General features: G+C 46.8%; 1 protein-coding gene across 7 annotated transcripts in view; it reads right to left on the bottom strand.

Moving 5' to 3' along the window:
• LOC148041884 (uncharacterized) overlaps window positions 1-18,378 on the bottom strand; it is a 269,651-nt gene that overhangs the window by 103,597 nt on the left and 147,676 nt on the right. For all 7 annotated transcript variants that reach the window (XM_087683761.1, XM_087683772.1, XM_087683781.1 and 4 more), the window contains 4 exons: window positions 15,956-16,169; window positions 15,440-15,849; window positions 13,795-14,092; window positions 12,787-12,903 (listed from right to left, as the gene is read on the bottom strand). In XM_087683761.1, the coding sequence (XP_087539887.1) occupies window positions 12,787-12,903; window positions 13,795-14,092; window positions 15,440-15,849; window positions 15,956-16,169 (1,039 nt within the window). The remainder of the gene's footprint in view (window positions 1-12,786; window positions 12,904-13,794; window positions 14,093-15,439; window positions 15,850-15,955; window positions 16,170-18,378) is intronic.

The following is an 18,378-nucleotide window of genomic DNA, read 5'->3' as shown; positions in this document are numbered from 1 at the left end:
AATCCATCACTTTTCCTGCTTCATCGTGACTTTTGTGCTCAACTGCACACAGAACATCCCACTGGTTCTCATGCAAGACGGTCCACATGGCATGTTGCTTATGGCGAGAGCAAATGCCTCGCACATTCCACGTGGCTATCTTCATGTATCCTCAAAGAAGGAAGTCAGGAGCGAGGCGCCTGCTGCCTCGATTTTACCTTTTCCCCGAGAGCATCCAGGACACCCTCATCCAGAAAATCAGCCAACACTGCAAAAGAATTCTGGCGACCTGCTTTGGAGGTAGAAGGGAAATCCACTGCCTTGGGAGAGGGGCGGGGATAACGCCGATCCCAGGGTGTAATAACATTTCCTTTGGCATCGAATGCCAGCTTGGCAGGTGGGCCTTTGGGGCCATCGGTATAGACTCTCCTTGGAGACTGATTACGGGGGGCAGACTGGGCCGTAGGACGCGAAGCCTGCTGTGAAGTGGCCATTTCTTTCCGGCGCGTATACGTGCGTACGGAATCCTGGGGCGCGCTAGGCCCAGGATCCGCCAGACCTGCATCCAACTTTTTCCCTTTTTTAGGACGTGCCTCAATCCAATCAGTGGGACGGGGATCCACATTCGGGACCTGGTGCTTGCCTTTATCCATGACACGAGGAGACTGAAGGGCTTCCTGGGGCGTGGCATCAAGCACCATGTCGTCCTTGGGCAGCACAACCTGCGCCTCCTCCGAAGACGATTGCTTTTCAGGGCATTCGGCCATGAAATGCCCCAATTTACCACATGAAAAGCAATGGCCCGCAAAGTTGCCCCATTTTAAGCGAAAATACAAAGGATGCATGCCCGAACAATTGAGGCGAAGCCACGCGGGCCTTTTCCTGGCCGTGTCCCAAAGCATGCATAAACGGTTGCGGTTCATCGCCCTGAGGCTTGGGGGAACCAGCACTGTTCCCACAACTGCCATCGCATCCTTCAACATGGGCCAATAGACCGCCGGACAATTTTCCACCTCTACCCACACCGGGCATTCGCGCTGAAGCAGACGCTGGAAGTCGGCCATGGGGCGCCATGGCACAACATGGACCAGGCGGCGATCAAAGAATAGGGGCAACTTGGACAGGAGCTCCGTGCGATGCGATTCCGATTTCAGCAGGACCTCATAAAAGCCACGAGGTCCAAGGAAGATCTCCTCAACAGACTCCCCTTGCAATAGATGGTGCAACCACTGGCGAATATGCGAAAGCACTGGGATCCTGCCAGTGAAGAAAAGTATGACTGCACGATCATAAAACACCGAGAAGGATCGCAAGACTGATTTGGGGTCCACCGTGGCGTCCAGCACATCATCCGTTCCCGCAACAGAAAAAGATTCGGTATTATGCTGGACATAATCATCGAGCAGAGTATTGGCGAAGTCTAGTAAATGCTCCCAGTCAATTTCCTGCGAATCCACAGGATCAGAGGCCACTTGCGCATAGGAGCGTTCCTGGGGACTCATTGGCTCATCAGGCGTATGCTTGGAGCGTTTGCCAGCAGGCGGCAGTTCAGAACTTGGCGGCAACTCCTCCGTGCATGGCACCATATCTTCCGGCTCCTCAGCATCGGAATCAGGGCCAAGGGCTGCCACCGTCCGATCAAGAAAATCCAGATCCAGGCCAGCCATACTGCTGACTTCACACTCGTCCTGGCAGAGGGCGAGCTAGGTTAGGTGAGGTCGATCCTGCGCAGGGATGGATTGCTGGTCCCCAGCTGCACGCAGGATCCAGTCAAGCCCACGCTGCCCTGGGGGAAGGGGGCCAGACGGCGCGCAGGGCCGGGCGGCGGCGAAATCACAGGGCGAAATCACAGGGGAGGCAGGCGGGTCAAGACGAGGGGTCAGGGCGGCGCGCAGGGCGGCGCCAAGCCCACCCGTCAGAGGGGCGGCGATGGGGCGGGGCACGCAAGGCCAGCCGGGCGCAGGCGGGCCCGACGAACGCAAGGACGGACGCAGGGAGTCGCAGGGTGAGGCGGGCGCAGACGGAAGCGGAGGGCGGACAGGTCAGACGACCAGGGCGACGGAGCGTGTGCACGCCACAGGCAGCGGGCCCTGCGGCGCACGCCCAGGCAAGGGCACGCGACCCTTAGGCAGCCGACGGGGCGCACTGGTACAGGCAGGGGTTTGCGCAGGTCGATGCAAAACAGTCGCGACAGGTCCCGTAACGCGCCATCGCTCTCTCTCTCTCTCTCTCTCAGTTCTGCTCTCTCTCTCTCTCTCTCTCCCTCTCTCTCTCTCTCTCTCTGTGGCTGCCTCAGCTTTGCACACTGACGTAGAGAAGGATTGTGCAGGCGTTCATGCCCCGACAGAAGCAACGTGAAGGGTCAGGTCGCAGTAGCCATCCTCTCTCTCTCTCTCTCTCTCAGGCGCACAGGGACAAGGACCCGCGGACCTTGTGCAGACTGCGCGCAGTGGTGCATGCTAGGGTTCAATCAGGTCGGTGTAGAAGGCCAATCGCAACAAGTCGCCATCATCACAAATCTCTCTTTTTTTTTCGTGAAGATAATTAAATTTAGTAAATATTTTATATCGGACCATTAGGTCGGCTTAGAAATAACAGAAAATAACAGTCATGAAGGAAAGCCTACATAGGCTCTAACGCAAAAATATCACACTAAAAGCACCGCTGGTGTGGAGCAAACAGTGTCCATTCAAGGAGTAGCAATATCAGGAAGAACCAGGCCAATAGACACCATAGAGGTGATTTGCCACAACACTAAACCCCGGATTCGGGCCACATGACCATGAATCCCAGATACTGAATCAAAAATAAAGGCATTCTGAGTACGCCAAATATGCCACAAGGCTGTCCATCTGAGAAAATGGAAAAGGCAGGAATAATTTGAAGTCAAAGAGGTCATGGAGGTCATCTTCCCCAAAATCCATGAACGAGCTGAAATCCGGCGTCAAGTCAAGGAGGACCAGATACGGAAAACAAAATTCCAAATCTGTCTTGCAACAGGATAGGAGACAAAAAGATGAAGCACTATCTCATCACATGTAGTACAGAATATGCATCGCCTAGCAGAGATCTTACGAGCACGCAACACATTCCCAGTAGGAAGAGCCCCAATAAGTAGTCTCCACATAAACACTACGGAACCTTAGATTTCCAAAGCTAGATGAATCAATCCTGCCATTTCTTTTTGCTTTCCCGAATGCACCATACTTTATTTTCCTTATCTGTGACCCATCTCTTGGCCTCTACCATCTGATGATATCTCTGATTGACCAACCTTTTCTCGAAATCATCAGAAATCACAAACATCCAATCACGCGAGGGAGACAAGGGCTGTAATGTAGGCAAAGGATAGTAGCTCGTAATTATGTCCTGTATGTCCGTCCAAATAACATGATACCCTCTAGGCACTTGAAAGTGCTGGCGAATACGCCTAAATGAATAAAGACGGGCCTGTCCAAGAATAACACCATCCTGGATAGACTGTAACCCCAACCGAGCCATGCGATTAAACTTGCCTCTCTGCAAATCTTTGTCAGGCCAGTCCAACAACCTGGAAAAGGCTAGTACTTCGCCTAGGAGAGAATTCTCCTCCTTGTGAGAATCCGAGGGGCGCCATGTCAGAGATCATAGCCTGTCCAGCTGCAGCAGTCGGACCAGCAGCACTGCTGCACAGTCGGACTGTGCAGTCGGACTGCCACGTGGCAGTCCGACTGCCTGCAGCCACTTTTACCAGGCTGCGCCCCAGTTTTGAGCCCCATTCCAGGCAGTTTTTCGCCTATTTATTGCTGACGTTTTTCAGCAGTCTCCCGATCATTCTCTGTCGCAGATTACAGACCGGTGCCGTGCAGATCTCTGTCTCTGTTTGCAGATTTCAGACAGCAGACAGTGCAGACTACAGCAGACTTCGAGGTGGACAGCAGGTCGCATCGTCGAGGTGGAGACACGCAGTCCAGCGCACTGCGCCCGTGTATATCTTTGTATTCAGCATTCTTTATACAGCAGATCTTCAGTGTACACTGTCTCTTTCTCTCCCTTCTCTCTCTGCGTTCTCTCTCTCTCTGTCCTACGCTTCCGCACCGCTGCACTCTGACATGGTATCAGAGCAGTGTTTGAGGGCTGACTGAGCGCAGAATCAACCTGAAGAGGAGTTTCCATCGCGACACAAATTTGCGTTTTTTGCGTTTAAGGACAGACAGGAGCGCTGCGCCTTGGAACAAGGCTGAAACGAGTGTGGGCGCACAGGAAAGGAGTACAGGTGGTGGATTTGCTGCTGTTTACTGCTGTTAGACGCGGAGAAAGTTTGAGTTTTCAACCTAAAAGTGCAGGTTTTGCTTTTTCATCGCCTCCGGCGGGTGAAGAAGCTTCGGGACGCAGAAGAGCCTTAGCAGGCTGAGTTTACCCAGTCAGAGGGGGCTGCTTTTGCGTTTGAGAAGGCATTGCAGGTGAAGATGTCTACAGAGATGGACTTGGAGTTCCAGGCGATTATGGACCGGAAGGTGCCTGTCCTACCGGCTCTTCCTACAGATCAGAAGCTCGACGGCGACAACTACCGCATTTGGCGCGTTATGGCGGAGTTGGTACAGGAAGATATTGACCGGCCTTCGGTAAGAGATGAGTCCAAACTCTCTTCCGATGCTCGTGCGGAGTTGGCCAGGGCCCAGTCTCATTGGGACAAACTGAATGCCAGGATTCGATCCTTTCTCTTTCTATCACGCACTACAGCCGTGATCGCTCACATCGAGCACTTGACAGTGGCTCGTGAGATATGGCTGGAGCTTGATCAAATGTACAATCGGATGACCCTGATGAAGAGGGTTTCTTTGGAGGTACAGATGCGGACCTTGTCCGTCAATAAGTCTTCTTCGCTAAGGGAACACATTAACAAGCTAAGGCAGCTACAGATGCAGGTTCAGAATGCGGGGAAGCCGATCTCCTCCGAAGACATGGCGATTACACTCTTGTCCCAGTTGCCGCCACGATTCGGTACATTTTACTCTGCCCTTATTGCTTCGGGGCGAGAGTCTACTCTTCGGTGGGAGGAGTTGGTTCCTATGGTCTTGGACCAAGAGGAACAGTTAAAGGGACAGAATGCTTCCAAGACGGAGGCGTTGACAGGTCAAGCCTCTCAGAAGAAGGGGAAGGACCAAAAGAAGAAGAAGGGGGATAACAAGTCCAAGAAGGACAAGGAGAAGGACAAGGACAAAGACTCCACATGCCATATTTGTGGAAAGACTGGCCATTGGAAGAAGGATTGCCCTGACAAAGACTCGAAGGACACCAAGAAGAAGGAATCCAAGGATTCTGGAGCGGTGGCTGCACCCTCATCAGCTGCATTTCTACATCTAGTTGTCATTGAGGACGCTTCACCGAATGCTTCTGATGCTGCGATGGCGGCTTCCCAATCTCGAGAATGGATTATTGATAGTGGTGCCTCACGGCACATGACTCCTTCATCAGATGGTGTTGCCCAGCTGCGACCTTCGCGTGGGCAGGTTCTCATTGGAGACAGCTCTTCAGTTTCTATTTCAGGTCGGGGTAAGATGCAGCTTATTCCGGATGGACGAGGTGGCACCCATACTTCAGAGGTTTTGCATGTACCAGGATTGGGGTACCATCTCCTTTCAGTCCATAAGATTTGCTCTCTTGGTCTTCTGGTGGAGTTTGACAGTTCTACAGTGCGAGTCCTTGATCGTGAATCGAGGAAGGTTCTATCATCTGGATATGAGGAGAACGGCATTTACAAACTGAAGTCTTCCACTGCCCTCTCTACTCTTCTTCTTACCTCCCAGTCACAATCTGAATTATGGCATGCTAGGTTTGGTCACCTGAACTATGACTATCTTCGGAAGGCGTCACGGGGACAGCTTGTTCGAGGGTTGCCGGATATAGTGGTGAGCCAGCAGCCATGTGTCTCCTGCATAAGGGGGAAGCAGCATAGGGATGCCATTCCCCACACCGCTTCGCGGCGGTCTACTTCACCGATGGAGTTAGTATCTACGGATCTATGTGGCCCTATGAGGAATGAGTCCCTGCGTGGGAGCTCGTACTTCATGCTGATCGTGGATGACTATAGCAGGATGACATGGGCCTACTTTTTGGCACTGATTTTGCTTTCTCGCACTTCAAGGATTGGCTTCTCTTTGAGGAGAACCGATCAGGCCGGACGTTGAAGACCTTGCGATCCGACAAGGGAGGTGAATTTGTCTCTAATGAATTTGCTCGGTTTTGTGCAGATAGAGGAATTCACCAGGAGTTTGCCAATACGAATACTCCACAAGAAAATGGTATTCTCGAACGGAAGAACCGCAGTGTGATCAAGATGGCGCGCACCATGATGGAGCACCGACAGACCCCCCAGGTTCTGTGGGCCGAGGCTGTGGCTACTGCAGTCCACATTCTTAATCGATCTCCTACTTCGGCCGTGGAAGGGATGACTCCATTTGAGGCGTATTTTGGGTCGAAGCCAGATGTTTCTTACTTTCGGGTCTTTGGGTGTGATGCCTATGTTCACATTCCCAAAGCTCACCGTGACAAATTCGAAGCGGCTTCCCGCAAACAGGTATTTGTTGGCTACAGCTCCCAGTCCCAAGGCTACCGACTGTATGATCCCGTCAAGCGGGATGTATATACTAGCCGTGATGTGCGGTTTGTGGAGGTTCCGGCTTCTTCAACGGGTGAGGAGCATCCCGTTCTTGGAGATCCAGGGGAGAGTTTGGCTCCTTCTACAGTTCCACTGGAGCCTGTGCCGTTTGATTATGATTCTGTTTCTGACACAGAGTCTACTGTTCCACCGGATCCTTCTGAGGAGTTACCACCGGTGGACATTCCAGAGTCTTCTACTGATGGAGAACGAAGAGGGGAGGTTCGGCCTCCTCCTCGCTGGGCCCGTGACACACTCCGTGATTCAGGGATCGAGGGGGTTCCTGAGGAGTGGGGACCGCAGGATGGTCCGCGGCGGTCACGGAGGCACCAGGCGCATTCTTCGGAGCTTGTGTGCTCCAATTATTGTTTGATGTCCCGAGTTATGCAGGATCGAGAGCCCACCTCCGTGAAGGAGGCTTTACAGTCCGCCCCATGGAAGAAAGCTATGGAAGCTGAGTTGGAGGCTATTGAGAGGAATGGCACTTGGTCACTTGTGCCACGCCCCCCAAAGAAGAAGGTGATCGAAGTCAAGTGGGTCTTCAAGACCAAATATCTCAGTGATGGTACTTTGGATAAGCACAAGGCTCGCCTTGTTGCTAAGGGTTTTGCCCAGCGCCCAGGGATTGACTGTCATGACACCTTTGCCCCTACAGCTCGTATGGCAACCATTAGAGCTGTTCTTGCTTTGGCTGGCCATAGGAGATGGCCTGTTTATCAGCTGGATGTGAAGTCGGCCTTTCTGAATGGTGATTTGAAGGAGGAGATCTACGTTGAGCCGCCTCCTGGCTTTGGTTCTTCGGACGGGAAAGTCTACAGGTTGAAGAAGGCCCTGTATGGTCTCAAGCAGGCCCCGCGAGCTTGGAACGAGAAGATTGATTCGTTCCTCCAGACTCAGTTGGAATATCGGCGGTCCAAGGCCGATCCGCAGCTGTATGTTCACACTTCCGAGGATGGTTGTGTGCTGTTTGTATTATATGTTGATGATTTGATTGTCACAGGTGATGATGCACAGCAGGTCCAGGAGACAAAGTCAGCTTTACATCGGACGTTCGAGATGACGGATTTGGGGCTACTCCATTTCTTTATAGGACATGAGATTTTTCAGTCTCAGAGGGGGATCTTTCTCTCCCAACAGAGATATGTACAGGAGCTCTTGGTGTCTTTTGAGATGGAAGATTGTCGGGCCCTCTCTACTCCTATGGATCCGAACTGGAAGGCCATTTCCCACTCAGCTTCTCCTTTGGCGGATGCTTCCCGCTATCGACAGTTGATAGGGTCTTTGATTTGGCTTCTCAACACCAGGGTTGATCTATGTTTTGCTGTTGGGCTCTTGGCAGGGTTCATGAGTGCACCTAAGACGGTGCATTGGCAGGCTGCTCAGAGGATACTTCGGTATCTAAGGGGGACGTCTGATTTGGGGATTCATTACCCCGCAGGGACAGATGGGTCAGATCTTGTACTTGCAGGTTGGAGCGACTCGGATTGGGCCGGTGACGTGGACCACAGGCGGTCTACAACAGGTTACTGTTTTACTTTGGGTGCAGGTGTTATTTCTTGGAGTAGCAAGAAGCAGCCCACGGTAGCCCTTTCGTCTACTGAGGCGGAGTATCGGGCCGCGTCTTCCACCACATGCGAGGTTGTGTGGCTTCGGAGACTGTTGGAGGAGCTTGGGTGCCCCCAGACTCGTCCTACATTGCTGCGATGTGACAATGAGAGTTGCATTGCCTTGGCAAGGAACCCTGTTTTTCATGCCCGGACGAAGCACATTGAGATCCAGTACCACTTCATCCGAGAAAAGCTTTTGGATGAGACCATCACTGTGGAGTATTGCAAGACGGAGGATAATCTTGCGGATTTGTTTACGAAGGCGCTTCCTCAGGCTCTACTTCGGCAACATTCCAGATCCCTCAGGCTTCTGCCCTGTCCAGGCTCTGAGAGGGGGTGTCAGAGATCATAGCCTGTCCAGCTGCAGCAGTCGGACCAGCAGCACTGCTGCACAGTCGGACTGTGCAGTCGGACTGCCACGTGGCAGTCCGACTGCCTGCAGCCACTTTTACCAGGCTGCGCCCCAGTTTTGAGCCCCATTCCAGGCAGTTTTTCGCCTATTTATTGCTGACGTTTTTCAGCAGTCTCCCGATCATTCTCTGTCGCAGATTACAGACCGGTGCCGTGCAGATCTCTGTCTCTGTTCGCAGATTTCAGACAGCAGACAGTGCAGACTGCAGCAGACTTCGAGGTGGACAGCAGGTCGCATCGTCGAGGTGGAGACACGCAGTCCAGCGCACTGCGCCCGTGTATATCTTTGTATTCAGCATTCTTTATACAGCAGATCTTCAGTGTACACTGTCTCTTTCTCTCCCTTCTCTCTCTGCGTTCTCTCTCTCTCAGTCCTACGCTTCCGCACCACTGCACTCTGACACGCCAAACCGAAAACTGTAACATCGCCTGTCAAGATGCGATCATATGGGAAAGGAGAAAAGGCTGGGAGACCTTAATAGATCTTGTCGAGTTAAGCAGATGCCACCAAGAAGCATGAATAGCCGTGCTACCATGAGAAATGCCAGTCTTTTCTATAAAACATTTTGCTATATTTGTCCAGGGATGAGTCTGCACACAAAGAGCCTGCAGAAGAGCTAACCTCAAAGCAGCCATATGAAAATTGACATCCAATAGAGCTGCTCCCCCTATCCTTTTAGGAGTAGTCACGTGTTGCCATGAAATCCACACTTGACCTAGGCGATTTCCTTTCTTCTTCCATGACTCAATTGGATAGGTTGGACCAATTCCAATAGAGACTTCTTAGTCCAAGGAAGCAAAGGCAAGAAAAACGAAATCATGCTGATCATAATGCATTGTGCAACTTTAAGTCTCACATGAAGAGGCCAGCCTTGTGACTTCCAGTATATAAACCAATCATCAATACGAGATGCCATCCAATCCAACAAGGCACGAGGAGCCACCTCCATCCCAATAGGATAACCCAAGTGTCTAGTTATATTCCCCTTGGGAATCACAATGCGATTCCAACCCAAAGCTTCTCTCTCTCTCTCTCTCTCTCTCTCCCTCTCTCTCTCTCCAGTTGTATTGGTTATGGTCTCATAGGCCACTGTGGCCTTTTAGAGACGTTAATAGATCGTTCTTTCTTCTTTTCTTTCTCTCTTTTTTCGTGAAGATAATTCTCTCTCTTTTTTTTTTTCGTAAAAGGTAATTGTATTAATTACGAAAGAAGAGTACAAGTTTTCATGATTACAAGAGATAATTCTCTCTCTCTCTCTCTCTCTCTATTTCATTTCCTTTTCAGTCTTATAGGCATGTTTTTCATCTTTTTTCTCGTTCTAGATGAGAAACACACCATCATTGTATGTACTGCTTTGGTCTCATAGGCCACATTGGCCTTTTAGAGACGTTAATATACTCTCTCTCTCTCTCTCTCTCTCTCTCTCTCTCTCTCTCCCCAATTTTCATGGTGATAATTGATCAAGTTGGTTAAGTTCAAAAATATTGTCATTCTCACATTCTTCTCTGCACTTACAACAATAAAGTGATTGAAGGGTTTCTCTAGAGGTGATTCTAGTGAATCCTCTTCACTCTAATACATGCCTCTCTTGAGTGGCATACATTTGTAGACCATATGGATATCCACTTGGAACTCCCACACACATGGATCCACTCATTGTTGCAAGCACCCTTGGTTGGTGCTATTCCCTTGATTCCTTCCTATTGCGAGTGTACATAAGTGCCTCGCAATGCATGATCTTTTGAAGTTATAAACACATACATTTTGTTTCCTCCAAACTCTCGTGCCCACCACAATTCCAGCACACTATTGTTGAGGGACCTCTGTGAGAGGTACAATAATGCCCTCCATATCAATAAGAAGAGTGACATGAGAGATTGATAGAAGAGGTGGTCTCACACTCTCCTCAAACAACAAAGGCAATTGGAAGAGCAAGCGTGAACCCTGTTCCAAGTTCCAATGCAATAAAAACAAAAATCCACTGGAAGAATTTGCATGAAAATCTTCAACCTCACCTAGTAAATATCCACTAGGTGCCAGGTTAGCCTTCTCCTCCTTGGGTTGCATGTCTGCAATCCCTACATCAAGAGTTCCTTTCAAATCTTTTTGAAGCAAATCCGTGACAATTACTTTCCACAGTCACACCCTATGAAACCTAGTTGGATGTTGCATGTTTTAAGGCATGCACACATGTGATCATATAACAGATGACTGGCTTTCAATCAATCCATGTGCTAACGTAGAATACCCTTGTGAAGAAACAGTTTATGATATCCAAGAGAAGAGGGTGATCTGCTACTGAGATTTACTATCATTTTCTATCTTGCAGCAGCATACCAATAACAAAACAGGGAGGAATCTCCATCCAGGCCAGCTATAACATGGTAAGTATGTAGTGGTTCAAGGTTGGCACCATGTTAATTGTTTTTTTAGTGGTTTCCCAACCTCTTTTTTATTGTGCCTCTCCATGGCGGTAAATACATGGTACCTTTCTGTCATTGAGCTTTTTGCGAGTGTGCTAGTTATTACACTATGGGTCCCTCTTAATGTTCATCTAGTTTACAGTTACAAAGGTATCTCACTATATGACTTTAAGGATCCACTCCAACTCATTAACTGGCATCCAGCTCGTGGTGGGAAAACAGCCACCCCCATGATCTGGAAGGCTAGTGCTATTAAGAAGTACCACGGTGAAAAGAACCTCCATCTGCAGATACTATGCTGAGATTCATCGCATATCTACATAATTAACTGCAGTGTCCTTTATTAGAAGATGGATAGAACTATGCCAACTCTTCGCTCATCAAAAGACTCTTAATTCTTGTCATGACCATGAGAAGGAAATATGACACAAAGAAGACTGGTGGTACTGAATTTGTTCTTGAACTCTTGGAGAGGGGCCATTTCTTACGTCATCTCAGGTCCTGTGCTGATGGCAATGTGGACTCACTGACTTCTCATGAACTTCTTTTTTTTTTAAGAGGAGAAAAAATCTATTTATAAATCCCCAGGAGAATGTATCCCAACGGGCAAAATACAAAGTACAAGGTAGCCCTATAAGGGACTTCCATACCAAAAAATATATGACAAGGGAAGTCAATTACAAGGCTTGAATGAATAACTAGTTGGGAGGTCTATAGTGCCAGACGATATGGGCTGACAATGGAAGAAAGTGTCAGAGTCCAGGTCCTGAGAAAAGCATCTCTCCCCCTCCTCATTGTCTCCAAACTGCCCTGTATCCTCTCCCAGATCCCATGCAGAGTGTGGACAATCTCTGTCCAAATGACTTCTCATGAACTCACTGGTCTATAGTTCACTTCCATACATAGAGCTCATTGCTAGCAGTACTGCATGGTACATTTCAACAGCCAGATGCAAGCATGCCCTAGATTAGTGAATTACCTCCAGTTCAGAGGTCCCTTTCACAGATTTGGACAAAAATTATTCATACCCATTATCCATAGAGGCAAATGGGACAGACTCTTAAGGGATCCGGAGAGCATGTAGAAGGGACAGGATCCCTTGCTTGCTGTCTGGGACTTCAAATACTGTTACTCATTCCTTCACACGTCTTGGGAATATACTCTGTATCATTGAGCCCATTCTACATGCCTCTTTCCTTTTATAGTGGCCATCGTGAGAGATTGAGCTATTCTTTTCTTTCTTTTTTTCTTTCAGGTTCTGATTCATAACATCACCTTTTATTTTCTCAGCCATGATAAGTCTTTGTTTTCACTCTCCTTGGAAACAGAGCGTTATAGAAGAACTTAACTGTCATCCACTAGTTACAGCTACCGATCCTGTCAATGGGTTCTGTTCTGAGGTCAATCCATCCAATTGTGGCCTTCTCAAATATGATAGGGAGCACAGCTAAGGAAGTCTTGCCAAAACTCACCATTTCTAGAAAGTCAAGATATGAGCATAGAGTGCCTAGAGGAATGCAAGAAGTCACCTATATGTTCAAAATGACACATCATTTAAGCTACAGACACTAGAAATCGATAGAAGCCAAGTTTATAGAGCAGATCATTTGTAGCTTGAGATCCTGTGCATCTGTTCTACTCTACTTCAGATTTCTGTGATTCAAACTTGTTGATCAACTTGATGAACTTGAAACAGGAATAGTACATGGTATCGAAGAGTTTTACCTCTCCAGTATTCAGAATATTGTTGATGTCTTCAAGAAATCTTTCTTCTTTTAATTGAGTATCACTGAATAGAAAAACTGTTGGGTTCCCTTCACCTCCTGATTTTTTTAGTATGAGCTGCCATCATCAGCCACACATAAGGTGTTATTGTACTCTTCTACAATGCACATCATCAAATATAAAACTAGCTACAGGATGGTACGATGTCCTCCAATCATGTGAATTCTTGAAGACAAGGAAAAACACTACTATTCATTTCAGCAGTATGTAACACAAACCGATTTTTAGCACTTTGTTAAGAAAGTATTTCATTTCTCAAGCTCACACCATCATGTACATCTTTGTTTTAATGACATTAAGGATGTTCTTGGAAAAACCGTAATAGAGCAGAAGTAAAAACAACAGCAAAGGCAAATAAATGAAGAGAAAGTAAAAAGAAGACTGCCTAATGAACTAATTTATACATGCTAGATATGCAAACTGCCCGTTGTGTGACAATACCACCAGTTGAAGGCTCACTTAAGTAATTGACACGATCTACTTTCCTCCTATTTTCTGTTTCTTTTTTGGGTGAAACCCCTGTTCGGTGTGGATGATACTGAAACTTTTATAATGTGTTTTCAAGACTTACCTACACAGCTGTTGATGGTTTACCCCACTTTTATGTTCTCGCATAAGCACTTGTATTTTTTCATGTCAGAGGTCTCAGTTATTTAAGGAAAAAAGTAGAGAAAATAAGTACATGCATTAATAAAAGTGCTAGCTAATGAAATGATCCTTCAAGTGCTGTGTTTGCAAAAAAAATAGTGAAAAACGAATTAATTACATGAAATGGAAGAAAACAACATACACAAGGTATCACATTGCATTTCTGTTTTCTTGAGTTGTCAAATTGCATGCATTCACAAATGTAAGTGCATGTTTCGCTTGTACAACATACTGGATGCAAAATTGAAGTATGAATCTCATTAATATGGTAGGTCTATACAAAAAATAACCAATACTTACCTTCAGATCTTCTTGCCATTCCGTCAGTCCATACAGCTTAGTAATCTGTACTTGGAACAGATTAAACCCAGCCATAAAGGTTGCTAGCTTTGTCAAGGATTGCCTACCAACACCTCCAACACCCACAAGCAAAGCATTTCCAAATGGCTGTCTGATGATACGGCTGATGCGAAGAATATGTTGTGCAGCATAACTGAATAGAACTATAGACATGGGGGACCTTGTTTGTGCATTATACTCACCCAAGCTTTCTTCCATAAACATGAGAAGCTTTTTTTGATCAAGTATCTCCTCATATCTGGACCATAAAAGGATACTTAAAGATTTTAGATTGTAAGTTATTGGAGATTGCAAAAGATTCTTGACCATTAATTACATGGAATTTGAGGGCTGTTGACATGATTACGGAGCCTAGACGCTAAGATGATGATGTAAAACATCCACATTCAATTCTTTAGTACTTTCAGCTACAAATATTCATGCTGGGAAAACACCATGGAGGTGCAAAGAATAAGATGTATAATAGTGATAGCATGAATGAATCCAACATACAAGCGCAATATAGTAGATAGGCTCTGATAGAAATGAATGCAGGAGCCAGAGGCTGTCATAAGATGCACTTGAGCAAGAAATGTAGCCATCAATGCAGGATAGATGCTCTCTCCAACTTGAGTACACACGCAAAGAAGACCTCGCAGAAGTTCCTAAGGTGCTCATGAGATTAACTGCTGAGAGATAGCTGGAGCATTGATTGAAGGGCATGATGCTGCATGTATATTTCCAATCTCTGTACATCAGTGGGCTGACATTCAGACAATCTTCACTATATGGGCTGACATTGAGCGTGCTCTAATGACTACGTTCTAATCTACAGGCTTCAAGGAAAAGAGCCCTTAGCTAATCACGACTTCTCAATGTTTGGCACTGAACACCCTATACTCTAGAATTAGTACTTTCCTGCTGATTATAATCTAAGACCGTTTAAAAGCTTCCCCATCAATGTGAGATGATTACTGTATTCTTGATAGAAGTCTCACTATTCAGAAAGAAAGGGAAAACAAAACAAGGCAACTCTAGAAGGCTATTGTCAGATTTCTTGGGGATCCGTACTACAAACAGCCAAGATAAGGTTAGCATGAAAGTAAAAGGAATTTATCTATGGCTCTCTTTGCCATGAAATGAGACTCATGTTGTGTATGAACAAAAAAATTAGAAAAAGGATCAAAGAAAATAGGCAGGTGAAATGATAATTTTTTCTTATAGATTCCTTTTTTTTTCCCAAGAAAAGAGAACTCTATTAATAACACCTCGGAGAAAGTCCCCCTAAGGTAAATACAAAGTACAAGAAACTCTGTGAAGAGTAACTAAGTACATCAAAGATACAATGGTTGTGTAAACAACCAATCTGGTGGGCTAAAGTGCCAGACCATCTGAGGGATAATGTGAAAGAAGGTGTTTGAATCCCAAATCCGAAGGAAAGCCTCTATTTTCTTCCTCATCCTCTCAGAGCTGCCCTGCAACCTCTCCCATCTCCCACAGAGAGTATGGACTATCTCCGTAATTAGGTTTGGTGGTTCATGGAAAATGTCAAACCAAGAACCTAATTACAAGAAATCAAACTAGAGCAAGTTATTTATGACCATACCTTTTGGGGATGTTGTTTGTGTCCATAATGTCCCCAAAAGAAAGGTGTTTGAGGGCTTCATTGATATTGGGCTCCAATCCACCATCTTGAGCCTCTTCAAATACGAAATCACACTTGAGACTAAATTTCTGCTCTACCATTTTTTTCACATAGTCAAGAAACCATAACCTGTCTTGATCATCAACCAGCCTGTCATGAAAAATGCGCAAACATTCATGGCACCATAAGCGTATTAGAGACCTTTTGGTATCTAAAGCTCCGCCCATCATGCAAATTCCTTGAAAGACCTTCGATAGGTCTCTCAAGTTGTATGTGTAATGTGACTTTGATGGAGTTGGAAGAAGCTCGTGCTGAATCCTTCTGTAGATATCAATAGTTGCAGTTACCATAGATGGTGCAATAGATGCAACCTGGAAATGGAAAAATAGTTAGTAAGCATATGAACTTAACAAAACAACAGCAATATCCTTGAGTCACCAAATCACGGAACAAATGTCTTTGGCACAAGGTTCATACCTCTGTTGGAATATGGGTTTTCCTCACCCACCAAGACATGATGGTGTTGAAAACAGTTCCCAGACTTGAATCATCGAAATCAGTTACAGCAAGGACATGGTAATGCCTTAGGTACCTTGGTGTAATCGGATTTCTTCCACCCCCAGGTGGTCCCATTGCAGCAACAAACTGAATATCCACCAGCTGTCTGAAGGAACTATCTGTTCGATCATACCTGTTGTTATACACATTTCAGAATCTTTATAATACCTTATGTATGAAGTCTTCTATTCGCAGAATCGAACTAATGGATTTCTATTTCCAAAAGAATTACTAGCTTCAACATGCATTCTGATCTTTTTTCTCCTTCTATACACCACACATTTTCTTGGAAGTTTAAAATTCAATAAAATACTTTCATAATATGCAAACAGTTGCATTTGTATAGTGATGAATGCTCATAGATTTGTCAGCAGTGATCAAGTTCTATATTACCATTGGGATCCATTTTAAACCTACTTGGATGAAGGAAGAATATGCTACTCGGCCCATGTCTGTGATAATTTTTCTTTTTAAAGATGTACAGCTCTAGCACACAGCTTTGGCATGAGGAGCTTGCAGACTGCTGTTCTCCATATTGTTTTTCAAGTGGAGTAGATGACCTCCAAGAATGTATGGGGAAGATATGTTGGATATTTTGTGAGCACTTTGCTGAATAATTCTTACTCTTTTCTATGACTCGAGTGGGAGATTCGAGGAGAAATGAGGATATCTTTCAAAATGCCCTGCTTTTTGAGGTGTTGCATTTGTAGAGCAAGCTTGTCACTTGAGAAACTGGGGATGCTATTCATGCATGTTAGATGAGCCCAGTGCATACATTTTACATGTTCAGAACCTTCCAATTGTAACAGATTTAGTTTCCATGAAAGGGTCACTTCATTCACTGGGGGATCTCAAAATCTCCTCTGAGTAGATATGGATTATTGTGCTTCCATTTGGGTTTCAGATTGCTGGCTAAGGGTCAGACAGTCAGCTACCTTGCATTCCACGTGGAATTTGACAACTCAGAGAGGGGGCCTGGAGATCATTGATCCGAAGTACCAGAGTCACGACTTCTGGGCAAGTTAGTGATCCAAGAGCTCACTCCAGGTGGCTGGACATGGAAAGTCCTCTAGGAGAGATTTTTGGAGTGCAGACCTCATCTACGTGGGAAGTGGAGACCATCTCTAAGATGGACCTTCACTACAGCACCGATTACGCTACCCAGATTATCCTTCCTTTCCAATCTTTCTTTTTCCAACAAAAACGTGGCTAATTATATTATTCAGAAGACTTTCCAGAGAAGTTCATGTGCTCAACAGCCTGGTTGGAGCTGATACAAGGTCAAGCTGGGATCATATATACAAGTCTCTGAGAGCGGTCTAGGGGGTGATAGGGGATAGAAGCCGAGGAGGAGAGTAGTGCCACCTGGGGTTTCCTGCCAACATCATGAAGAACAGATTGTGGACACCCCAGGTGCATAAAAAGTGGTGTCAGAGCTCCTCACAAGCTCTAGAGCCACCCTGCACCTGATCCTAGTGCCCGTGAAGGGAGTGGATGATCAATGTCCACAGCTCTGCTCAAGTATAATAAGTGGTCAAGCACTCACTGCCCATAACCAACTGAAAGCATGCCGCCTTCTTTTTTTTTGCAAATAAAGTGTGGCTAATTATATTACTTCAGAAAAAAAACCCTGAATACAAAGAAGTGCTCATGCTCAACAGACCAAGCTGGAGCTGGTGAAAGTCACAGATACATCATATATACAAGCCTCTCAAGGCGGTCTGGGGGGGATAGGGGCAAGAAGCCATGGAGGGGGGGTGTATCACCATCTGGGGCTGCCTGCCTGCATCACGAAGAACAGGTCATGGCCGCCCCAAGTGCGCATAAAATGACCTCGGAGCTCCTAACGACCCCTACACTCGCACCGCACCTAGTCCCATCGGCCTCGAAGGGAGTGGATGATGGAGGTCCAAAGCTCTGCTAAGGTTGCCTGTACTGAAAGTCTCTCTCCGCCGAAAGCCACCCGACACCGCGCCTTCTAGATATAACAACCAGTAAGACTCCCTATGATTTCCCATACCTCAGAGCAGTCTACTGTGGGCTCCAGTACCTAGCGGATGGGTAGAGCCTCTAAACCCACCACTGCGCACGACCCTACCTCGATAACGAATATCGTATCCTACATCCCGGCCTCATACAGAAGGTGACGGCCCTGGCTGACCGCCTGCCAGCAGAAAGCACCCTAACAGATACATCCAAGGCTGGGTGCTATGCGGCGAAGGATGCGGCATACTCCTCTCCACACGAGCTGTGCGGCCTCACACGACCAAAGGCAGTGCTTTGGGGTTTCCATAGACTGCTGTGTGCAGCACTTACAAACTCCCTCCTGCATCTGGGCAAGC

Source organism: Lygodium microphyllum, chromosome 1 (assembly GCF_053477565.2).
Source record: "Lygodium microphyllum isolate KBCC chromosome 1, Lygodium_microphyllum_v1.1.10, whole genome shotgun sequence".
Taxonomy (NCBI): domain Eukaryota; kingdom Viridiplantae; phylum Streptophyta; class Polypodiopsida; order Schizaeales; family Lygodiaceae; genus Lygodium; species Lygodium microphyllum.
The sequence above is the reverse complement of the archived record's forward strand: the minus strand, read 5'-3'. Positions and strand labels throughout refer to the sequence as shown.